At 42.0% G+C, this 12,311-nt stretch overlaps 1 protein-coding gene across 2 annotated transcripts in view; it reads right to left on the reverse strand.

Moving 5' to 3' along the window:
- LOC117675349 (uncharacterized) overlaps nt 1–12,311 on the reverse strand; it is a 29,328-nt gene continuing 17,017 nt past the window's right edge. For both annotated transcript variants that reach the window (XM_087881638.1, XM_034433885.2), the window contains 2 exons: nt 1,960–2,120; nt 1–312 (listed from right to left, as the gene is read on the reverse strand). In XM_087881638.1, the coding sequence (XP_087737764.1) occupies nt 1–312; nt 1,960–2,120 (473 nt within the window). The remainder of the gene's footprint in view (nt 313–1,959; nt 2,121–12,311) is intronic.

Raw genomic sequence — 12,311 nt, forward strand, 5'->3', positions numbered from 1 at the left:
TCATAGCAGCACATTCCTCTCCCTGTGAGTGGCGTTCTCCACTTCCTCTTCCTCTTCTGAGCCAGAGGGGTCTGAGCTGAAGCTGAAGGCGTCGGCATCACGGTGCAGGAATTGCGCACTGGCCCTGTGTTTCTTACACTCGTCACCGCAGCTCTCTTCTTCGTCCTCTTCCCCTGGCGCCTCTCCAGGCAGCAGTTTCTCTGGAGCCTTGCTTGCCACTCTCTGCTTCTCCACTTCAGCTTGGGTTACCTGCTCCTTGGCCTTCCGACTTCGCTTCCACTTCATCCTGCGGTTCTGGAACCAGATTTTCACCTGAATGAAATGAACAGACAAAGGTTGACCCTGTGTCAATGACCAGTGGTGAAATTCAATTTTTTTTACTACTGGTTCTGTGGGCGTGGCTTGGTGGGTGTGGTGTGGTTTGGTGGGCGTGGCTTGTCTTGGCTTGTCTTGGTGGGCGTGGCAAGGGAAGGATACTACAAAATCTCCATTCCGACCCCACTCCAGGGGAAGGATACTGGAAAATCTCCATTCCCACTGCACTCCAGGGGAAGAATACTGCAAAATCTCCATTCCCACCCCACTCTGGGGCCAGCCAGAGGTGGTATTTGCCGGTTCTCTGAACTACTCAAAATTTCCGCTACCGGTTCTCCAGAACCTGCTGAATTTCACCCCTGTCAATGACCCTTCAGCACTCTCCTAGCTTCTCTCTACTATCCTTGGGAAGCACAGATCAAAGGTGGAAAACTGCCCTCTCTGCAACTTAGCTGCCAATGACTTAAAAAAACCTCTGCAATGACTTAACCACTCCAATACCTTAACCGCTCCCTTGCAGGGACCAGTATTTTCATTACTTGTAAAACAGCTACTTTGGGTTGGTTTCTGCAGCCCATAAAAATCTCTCTGCAAGACTGCCTTGCAGTTTCATCAAAGAATGTAGAAAATTTTCACAGTGGTTTGTTTATTGGTTAAAGGTACACGCCACCCAAATCCCAGTGAAGAAGATCTCTCTCTTTTTTTTAGTGAGACAATCTGCATTTCTGAATTGTTGTAATACAGTAATTGCTGTTCCATTTATCTATGTATGATACAGGTCCCTTTTATAAAGGAGAATGAAAGAAAGAATGAATGAGATATCTATTTTCTGATGATAGGAAACAATTTTGACATTGGTTCTAAAATGTAGAGGACTAGCTTATCTACTTCATGCTCGGATGCAAGAGTGGACAGCCGTACACTGCAAACTTGATGGGACCTAGTGAACCTCTCCATCTCACCTACCTTCCTGGCTGTGCCATCTTCATAACATTCATGATGAACAGTGGGAAACGCACATGCTGCTTAGATGTTTGTGAATAAAAGAGATGGGGAGTATGGATTACCAACTGGCGGAGCACAATAGTAATTATGTACATGCCATATTTTATTTTATTATAAGACATCATTTTCATTCTGCAATTTCTAGATATATGCACTAACAAGGCAAATCTTGGTGGTAAAATCCTGGGAGGCAAAAATTCATTTTGTTCCTTTACTTCTCAGTGATATTATTGTTCCACAAGGTTATCTATTCCATTTTTTTTTTAAATTCCCCCCATGACTATCAGCAGATGGCAGCACTAGCAGACTTTGGCTCTTCCCACATATCAGATCATCAGTTCTGGTTAGAGATATCATCAAGAAATCCCAAGGCTGAGGATGGAATGGGAACGTGTGTGGTGGTTGTTGTTGTTTTTTTAAAAAAAAAACCGCCCAAAAAGAAGATAAGCCATTTTCATATTGTTACCCGAAAACTATCTGGAGGTGTCCATGAAATCACCAGGAGTTCCTCTTGACTCAAGGGAGATGATAAATTATAAAAGGTACAAGGTGAAATGTGTGCATATTGTATGTATTTTGTCCCTTCCTTGACAATGCGGACAAGACACTGAGATTATGCTTCTCTTTCCTGAGTGATACCTGTGTCTCCGTTAGCATCAGTGATGTGGCCACTTCAAAACGTTTGGGCCGCGAAAGATACTTGTTGATTTTGAATTGGTTCTCCAGCTCCAGCAGCTGTTGGCTGGTAAAGGCTGTTCGAGGTCTACGGCATTTTCCCATCAGGTTGGTTGGTGGGGAACCTGAAAAGAAAAAGTAAAATCAGGATGTGGTCCACCATGGCAGCCTTCTTAACACTTCTCCACTATTGACCCGAAACAAAACTGTGTATCATTGCTTAGGTTTCTACTATGCGGATGTTTGCAAGGAGACATCAATATGTTCAGAGGCTTACACATGGTTTTTATGTTGTGGTAAACTATTATTACTAAACACCATCAAGAGTCTGTATGCCATCCTTTGTTCACTTTAACAATCTAAAACTTACACTGTTTATATATGGTAATATAGAATGAACCAATGAAGGAGAAGCTAGCACTGATGATGTCACCTAGTTAAGGTAATAAAACATCTTCAAGAAAACAAGCCAGCTCAGAGAGTACCAAGAACCCCTCTTGTAGAATGTATTATTACTGTAAATCAAAATATATCTAGATGCTCTAGGTAGGACACTGATGGTTAACCTTTTTGGTGCCGAGCAGTGGTAAAATTTAAAATTTGTTACCACCGGTTCTGTAGGCGTGGCTTGGTGGGGGGGGGGAATGTGACTGAGTGGGTGCGGCCAACTTTTTTAAAAAAAACTTTTAAAAGCATTTTTTCTACAATCTCTTCAGCCAAAGAGGTTGCAAAAAAAATGCATTTAAAAGGCTCTGATGATCCCATCTGAGTTGCCTGATTGTCAGAGGCTTTTGTTTTCTTTTAAAAGCATTTTTTTTTGCTTTTTTTTTTTTTTTGCTGACGACCAGGCAACTCAGCTGGGATCGTCAGAGCCTTTTAAAAGCATTTTTTTTACAACCTCTTCGGCCGAAGAGGTTGTAGAAAAAATGCTTTTAAAAGTAAAAAAAAAAAAAAAAAAGCCCCTGATGATCATGCGGCTCAGTTGGGCATGCGGGGGGGGGCAGGGATTTTTGCTACCTGTTCCCTGAACCACCCGCTGCCATCGCTACCGGATCAGGTGATCCGGTCCAAACCGGGAGCATTTCATCCCTGGTGCCGAGTGCCCAAAGCGCATGCGCAAACCCCCAAAATGCGAGTTCCCCCACGCATGCACGCACATCCCTGCGTATGCGTGCACATCCCCTGCACACGTCCCCCGGGGCCCTCACTGTGCCTCATTTTGGCTTTCAGGTTGGTGCAGGAGGTTTTCCAGGCCCAAAATGGGGCGTCGGGGGATGCATGCACGCAAACCCCCAAAATGCAATGTGAGCAACCCCTTGTGCATGTGCTCTGCCCCCCACTCATGCATGCGTGCATGTCCCCTGCATGCACCCCTGTGCATGCAAGACAGAGACCCGAAGACCAGCAGGCTGGCGGGAGGCACGTGCACATGCACAGTGGAGCTGGCCTTGGGGCGACAGCTGGCATGCCCGCATAGAGGGCTCTCGTGTGCCACCTGTGGCACATGTGCCATAGGTTCGCCATCGCAGCGACTTCTCAATATTTCACTTTCTTCCTAGTGATAGAGAAGGATATTTCTGATATTTCCTTCACAACTTTGAACCAAATATACTGCTATCTCCAGTTGTTATTTATACATAAAGAGCCGCTGCATTGCTGTTGATGCTGTTATTATTTCATATTTAAATAACGCTGCTGCCATATCTAAAAGCATTTGGATGCTACCATTGGTTATAAAAGGCCAACTGGGTATTAACAAGCCTATAAATGTAACTAGTTGCTTGTCTGGCAACTGTTAGATAAAGTGACTGCCATATTTAACAGATGAAAATACAATTGGGATTTCTTTTTTCTGCTCTTTACTTCTTCTTTTTTGCTCATGTGTATCTTTTAACAGAAAGCTACAATGCAAACATTAAGCAGCTGATTATCTCTCCACAGCCATATTCGTCTCAGGAAAAGCTTCACTTATTGGTGTTATTTATATAAATGAAGATTTTTTGCAACAAAACTAGTCTTTTATATAGTACACAATTCCCTTGGGGATGTCTTTCATTCTTGTTCAACTGCTGTTTGCTGCTTCATTGGTATTTTCTTCAGCATGAGAGTTGGAAGGTTGAACTTTATCCAGCCTTGAAAGGCCTCTTATCTCTCAGCTAATTATCTTATAGAGTTGATATGGTACAGTGATCAAATAAAGGCAGCCTCATAGTAATTTATTTTTATTTCTGTTATGATTTATTGTATATCTTGCCTTCTGGCAAATAAGGCAAAGCTTCCTAGAGGAAAGGTGGCATCCAAAGGTAATATGTATATAAATACATTTTCTTCCTGGCAACATGATTTCAAGAGTTTTAGATAGTATTATATATCCTAATGTTTGAATACTGCATTGGGCCTGAAAAATGTCAGATCATGTCATGTCCCTTTCATGCATCAGAACCTCTCAACTCTTTTTCACATAGCAGTCATCTGGATTTTTTAGCCCAGTTTTTACTTCTATAAATATTACTATGCCACTTTCACATAAAGGGTCTAATTTTATTGACTGATACCGCATAATCAGTTCAGAATGAGGACAGGAAACATTGCATATATTTTGAATGGGTACCTGTCAATCTCAGTCTCAAAGAGGTTGCCAAGCACCAGATTGTGATCACAGATCTCTCTCTCTTTCTCTTTCTCTCTCTCTCCCTCCTTCCCCCTCTCTTTCTCTCTCTCTCCCTCCCCTCCTCTTTTTCTCTCTCCCTCCTCCTCTCTTTCTCTCTCTCCCTCCCCCTCTTTTTCTCTCTCTCCCTCTCCCTCTCTTTTTCTCTCTCCCTCCTCTCTTTTTCTCTCTCCCTCCTCCTCTCTTTCTCTCTCTCTCCCTCCTCCTCTCTTTTTCTCTCTCTCCCTCCCCCTCTCTTTCTCTCTCTCTCTCCCTCCCCCTCTTTTTCTCTCTCCCCCTCCCCCTCTCTTTTTCTCTCTCCCTCCCCCTCTCTTTTTCTCTCTCTCTCTCCTCCTCTCTTTCTCTCTCTCTCCCTCCCCCTCTTTCTCTCTCTCCCTCCCCCTCTCTTTCTCTCTCTCCCTCCCCCTCTCTTTTTCTCTCTCTCCCTTCCCCTCTCTTTCTCTCTCTCTCCCTCCTCCTCTCTTTCTCTCTCTCACGCACATAGATAGTACTTTTTGTAGGGAGTAAAAATCTTCTCAAACTGACTTCCACAGAATCGACTAATCTTTCATTTACCTCCCTAGTAACTTATATATAATAACACATGAATATCTATGATAGCATTTCCTTCCTACCAGTGGCATTTTATTAAGTTTGTCAGGCTTGGCAGACCGTATGAACAGACATAAGCTTGATAAGTTGAGCCTGCTTTTTTTCCTTCAAATAATGATTTTATGACCCGGCTGATATTAACCTGTTTGATAAGCTATCAGCCCTTGCTTTAGAAATTGCAATCAATTCCGTTGGTGAAATTAAACCGCCTTTATTAGTATAAGGTGTATTTAATTACCTCCAGCTGTTCCAGGGAGTGATAAAGGCAGCCTGCCTCCACAGAGGTTTACCAGAGTACCTGACTGGCTAATAAGCTGTTATCAGAGCCTGTTGCTGAATGGGGAGAGGGATGGAGGAACAAAAGAAGCTTTGAGGGAAGGCTGCAGCTTTCCCCACATGGGCAGAACAGGAAGGGTGTGCTTGACTCCACCACTATTGCCCATTTTATGGGCTGCCTCCTGGATTAGCTTTTACAGCCCTTGACTAAATAGAGAACAAACACTCAGGGGTGAAAGTGGGTTGGAAGAGATAGGTACAGAGAATCAGAGAAACATGATGAGAGTTCCCAACAAAGACACAACTTTGATCACTGAATGGGTTGAATAGGTCTGGAGAAGTAAACCATCAAACATCTAAGAAGGGTTCCATGACGCAGGTGGCACAAGACTTCACCCGTTCCCCAAACTTCATTCTCAGGGAATTTGGAGTTGCCTCTGAAGCTCCAGAAATCGGCACTCTGCATTTGAGGATAGGAGATACTCAAAAATTGTAATCTGAACTGTAAGATATGCTTTGTGGTGATCCTTCAGTGGCTCTCAACTCTTCATGATCCAATGGACATTTAAAAAAAAAACATACCCCAATCACCATCCAAATAATTCATGAAATTTTTAAAAATTTCGTGTGCATGAGATGGCCCTGTTCGCTTTTCATCATCACCCACCCAAGCTAGATCTCGCTGTCCCAAAAGTGAAAGTGTGGTCTTCAGCTGTCCAACGCATCCCTCCCAGGAAACCACTGACTGTTTTGATTATTGCCTTAAATGATAGTGCCTAAAGTTTGATAGTTTCAATCATTGCTAGCACCTGGCAAACCTTGTCTGTGCCCAAAAGTTTAAACAGGGTCTAGATTTAATGGAAATCCTAGAGGTGAGGCTAGACTGAAAAACTGGGGGGAAATATCCTATCAGAAAACAAGTATAAATCAATTCCAAGAAAATGACATAATATTAATTTTTGCTGAACCTGGGGGCACCTTTATCTTTAAATTATATGGCCTCATTCTGCACTGAAAATGAAGTAATCACCTGTAGGCTCTAACATCTAAAAGAAACTGACAAAGAATTTCCCGTAGCCTTTAGTTATCTTAGCTGCCATGAATGTCAAAATCCTAACTTTATCTCATGGAATATTGAGGTTTTTGCTGTTTTGGCTCCTATGACAGAAAAATAGAATGAAGGTAGATATAGAAATAAACAGAAGTAGTTATTCAGATGAAATTGTGAAGGAATTTGCAGATAATATAAAAAAATCTTGAATTTAACAGAAAGAAATTTAACCGACAGTACAAAGTTCTATACTTGGGAAAAATAAAATGCACAGATATATATGGGACACACCTGACTTTGGGGGGGGGGAAGTATTGGAATGATGTTTGATTGTATATCTGTTAAAAGATAAATGCAATTTTGGATGGCACTAACAGAAGCATTGCTTTTAAATTATAAGAAATAACCATTCCACTTAATTCTGCATTGGTAGGGCCCCACCTTGAGTATTATGTCCCATTCTGGGACTTTAAGAAGAATTTATACAAAAAAATTGGCTGGTACAAAGAACAAGAAAATGATCAAAGGACCAGATCAAAATTCTGGTCACCACAATACAAAAAAAAACCCACACCAAGTCCTTAGAAAGATTGCAGAGAAGAGTTACAAAGATGATAAGTGGTCTGGAAGGGAGTCCTATGAAGAACAGCTAAAGGAATGAAGTATGTTTGGCTTAACAAAGAGAAGAATGAATGGAGACATAACAGTCTTCCAATAGTTGAAGGATTGCCATAGGGAAAAAGGATTTGATTTATTCTCCATAGGACCTGAGGATAGGACAAGAAGCAATAGGTGGAAACTCCTTAGAGGGAGAACCAAATTGGAAATAAGGAGGAATTTCTTGACAGTGAGAACTATGAAGCAGTAGAGTTGTGGGTGCTCCATTGTTGGCGGGTTTCAAGAAAAGATTGGGCAACCATTTGTCTGAGATAGCACTTACCAATAGCACTTAGTCTTATATACTGCTTCATAGTGCTTTGCAGCCCTCTGTAAGCGGTTTACAGAGTCAGCCTATTGCCCCCAACAATCTGGGTCCTCATTTTACTGACCTCTGAAGGATGGAAGGCTGAGTCAACCTTGAGCCAGTGAGAATCAAACTGCTGGCAGTCGGCAAAATAAGCCTGCAATACTGCATTCTAACCACTGCACCACCATGGCTCTTAATGGTGGTATGAGATGGTATGGTTTGAGATGGTATGAGGACTCCTACCTTTGACAGGAGGTTGGAGTAGAAGACCTCCAAGGCCCCTTCCAATGCTGTGATTCTACGACAAATGATTCTAAACTAAGTCCTGTGATTTAGTCCTTAGTCTAAATCCTGAGACTAAAGGAGCTGGATTTGTTTACCCTTGAGAAAAGAATGGGTAGATGACACAATTCTTCAGTATGTGAAAAAATGTCACACAGAAAGTCAATACCTCAACTCTCTTATTCCAAAGTGCAGAAAACAGAATAATTGATTTAAGTTACAGGAAAGAAATTTCCCCTTGAATATTAGAAGGAAAACACCTTTCCTATAGTAATAATAGAAGCAGTTGACGGTAGAACCAATTATCCAGAGTGATAGGATCACTTTCTTTGGATGTGTACAAATTAAACCTGTCCAGAATGCTTTAATTTGGCTCCCTGCATTGAGCAGGACTCCATAATCTCAATGGCTCCAACCAATTCTATAATTCTATGAATTATGAAGTAATTTTTCTTAAAAGTCTTGCTGGAGCAACAGGTTGAAGACACATGGTGGACCTCTTCGCAATGAGCCAATGCTGGCTATGGCTCAGGATAGTTGATATCCAGCAACATTTTGAGGGTCACGGATGCTCTCCCACTGCCACAGTTGGTAGAGATAGTCCAGTGTGCATTTCTTTAACACAATATTCCACTAAATGAAAATTTAAAAACAAATATTTAAACAGGCCAGTCTAATCTAGCCCAAATTTCTTATGAGCGGCAATTGGTTTTGTGCAAAATTTTAGGGAAAACCATAGAAAATATTTTAGACAAATTGTAGATAAAAGTAACCCTGTGTGCACTGTGTGCATAGTTAAGCTAAAAATAAAAGAAAAGCTATATTCATATTTGACAGCAGAATAAGTGTCAAGATATATCAGGTCATTGATATAGACCTATACAAAGGCAATTGTTAGGGGGAAAATCTAATAATTCTATTAGTCTCTCAAAGATACAGATTGAAATGTGAGTTGGGCTGATGCTACATGGATACAGATAAAATGTAGATTCCCAGGAATAAAATATATGTAAGGCAGAAAATGCATGCACAGAACACATACTGCAGTATAGAAAAATCACATGTTAACAGTGCAATTTTATTTATTAGATTAGATTTTTACTCCATACTTATTAGTAGCTCAAGCAGGCAAATACACCTAACACACTTCCTCCTTTTTCCCCACAAAAACTCTGTGAAGTGGGTTCACAGCTGGTTTTCATGCCTAAGCCAGGACTATAACTCACAGTCTCCTGGTTTCTAGCCCAACACCTTAACCACAGCCTGGGCCTACTCAAGCATCCTTTAGATGAGTGGGGTTTCTTTCCAGATTACTATATAGAATGTAGCCTATTTGGATTGCAACATAATAGGTTATGCAGTTTGCAATATGTTTTGAGTTTAACTACAACACAAACAAAATAAGTTTTGAAGTTAGAAAGGAACCAAGGCAGAGGTGGGTTTCAGCAGGTTCTGACCAGTTCTGGAGAACCGGTAGCGGAAATTTTGAGGAGTTCAGAGAACCGGTAAATACAACCTCTGACTGGCCCCTCCCCCATCTATTCTCTGCCTCCCGAATCCCAGCTGATCGTGGGGAAATGAGGATTTTGCAGTAACCTTCCCCTGGAGTGGGGAGGGAATGGAGATTTTACAGTACCCTTCCCCTGCCATGCCCACCAAGCCACACCCACCAAGCCATGCCACGCCCATCAAGCCTCACCCACAGAACCGGTAGTAAAAAAATTTGAAACCCACCACTGAACCAAGGACAGGAGAAAGGCAATTTAATATTAAGTTTCTGTGGCTAAGATGACTCAAGTAAAAGTGAATATTCATAAATACTCAGAATTCAAAGTATAAATGGTGGTGTGGACTTTGATCATGAAACTGATACATCAAAATTTGAATGTGTTTAACTTTTTTTTTTTATCATGCATGAAAATTCATAAGCCACTAACTACTGGATGCTAGCATAGAATGCTAACAGACAGTACCATACACTAAATCTAATTGCATAAAGTATCAAATACTAAAAACATGGTATCCCCAAAATACTGTGATACAAATATATCAGCATTTAGTACTGTTATGAAATATAAAATGCAGCTAATAAATGACTTGCATTCAGCATTATTTCCAGAGTGCAATTGTGAACACAAAGTGCAACTACAAAGCGAGGATTAGTAATTTTTATCTATTTTCCTAAATAAATATTTTTAGCACTGATCCAGCTCATCTTGGCACAATCCTGCCATCAGAGTGTGCAGAATCCAGGTGCATTCATTCTTGGAAGAAAACACTGAAAATTAGAGAAATCTCTACACATTTTTGGGGGGGGGTTGCCTATTAATATATACAACATGTCCACATTCAGGGCAAAACAATTGTAAGCAGCAAGATGGACTATAAATGGAATGAACCAATGTAAACTCTAACTCTATTACTCCCCCAGGTTTTTTTTAAAGCTCAAATACCTTGATGTTCTATTTGGGGTAAAATTATTAAACCACTGCATTTTATCCAATAAGACTGAGTTATGAATTATCATCCAGATCATTCAGACCAGGGGTGAAATCCAGCAGGTTCTGGAGAACCGGTAATGGAGATTTTGAGTAGTTTGGAGAACCGGCAAAGGCCACCTCTGGCTGGTCCCAGAGTGGGGTGGGAATGGAGATTTTGCAATATGGGCATTTTGCAGTATCCTTCCCCTGCCACGCCCACCAAGCCACGCCCACAGAACCAGTAGTAAAAAAAGTTGGATTTCACCACTGATTCAGGAGGAGTGTAGGAAGCATCTCCAGCTTCTGAAATCTGGCTGTGCTGTCTCTTCTGGGACCTTCTTCATTCTGCAATCTGAGGAGCTTTCTTCAGCTCCCAATCCTTGGAAGAAAGGTTTTGCTTTTGGCCTCAGAGAAAACATCCATGGGTTCATACATTTTTTTTCCTTCCTTCTTCCTCTTTTCTCCCTCTTCATTGTCCTTCCTTCTTTTATTCCTGTCCACTATCAAGGCCTTCAGGCTGCCAAGCCTGAGGAGGTCCCTAAGGGGACTGTGTCATTATCATCCCCACTGCCAGCAATACTTTGTCTATCTTTGGATAAATTACAATGAGTTGGTACCCTGAGAGAAAGTATTCATGTTTTCTATGGGAAAAGAAGTGAGGGTATTACATTCATGGAGCTAATTTACTTCTTCAGGGAAGGTGTGAGGCATTTCTTCTGGTTTTATAGCCCCACCAGAGGAGGATTCTGGTGAGAAATAGATGCCCATATTTCCTAATTTGATAGGAAGAAACCCTGCAAATACGAGCTGCATCAAGTTTGGTTTGTCTGGTTTTAAATTATTGTTCCTGTCTCTGGATTCCCATGAAGCAGTCTAAATAAACGAGTGATCTAAAATTAAACAATGACACTTGGGATTGATATTGAAGCAGAGAGAAGAGAGATGCCTACATTTATTATTTGTAATGTAACTGTACACCTGCTTTCCAGATATTTTCTCCAGGAGTCAAAGTAAATGGGACAGCTGCGTAAGGCAGCGCAAATGCAGAAATCCAAAGGATAGGAATAAAAGTTCATCAGGCTGGAGAAGGCTGGACCACAGCAAGAAATTAAAGATGAAAGCATACAAGGACAAACAGATTGATTTTTTGGGGGAGAGGTGATTAAAAAAAAAAACCACCTGATTTTATTTTCTTTCTCCACAATGACTATTTCTTAAATCTGTACCCTTCCCTAACCAAACACTGGAATGCCGCTCTTTTATTTCCCCATATATCTAGATGGCATAGAAATGAGGGAGTCCTGGGTACAGGGGCACTTGTAGGGTGAAGGGGGAGAGGCCCCGTTTGCATGGCATCCATTATCCGGACTTCAACGCAGCCTTCCACTGTTTCCCCAAATTTCCTGTAGTTCTACTATCCGTGGCGCTGGAAATGGGATCCCCTCGAATTTGGGTGGGAACTTTCTGCGACCCCAGGCAGCTGCGCCGCCTCAAAGGAAAGCGGGAGAAAGAATAGCGATTGCCTGAGGCCATTCCCCTCTTCTTGTTTGTCCTCCTCTTCTTCCAGCATCACCTTCCTCCCTTTGGGACCGCACCGTAGTAGGAAAGCTTCTCCGACATGTTTGCATGCATGCCTCTTTGCCCCGTCCTGCGTGTTTTCCCCCTGCCAGGATTACTCTCTTTGGGCACGCCCTTCCAAGGAGAAGCTCCCCAGGAAAATCTTTCATTTCATTACGCCAACCTCTTTAAATCGATTATGTAAAACAGAGCAGGGGTGAAATTCAGCAGGTTCTGACAGGTTCTGGAGAACCGGTAGCGGAAATTTTGAGTAGTTCGGAGACCCGGCAAATACCACCTCTGGCTGGCCCCAGAGTACAATGGGAATGGAGATTTTGCAATATCCTTCCCCCAGGAGTGGGGAGGGAATGGGGAATTTGCAGTATCCTTCTCCTGCCACGCCCACCAAGCCACGCCCACAGAATCGGTAGTAGAAAAAAATGG

This window comes from Pantherophis guttatus, chromosome 1 (assembly GCF_059756535.1).
Source record: "Pantherophis guttatus breed Tessera chromosome 1, ASM5975653v1, whole genome shotgun sequence".
NCBI lineage: Eukaryota > Metazoa > Chordata > Lepidosauria > Squamata > Colubridae > Pantherophis > Pantherophis guttatus.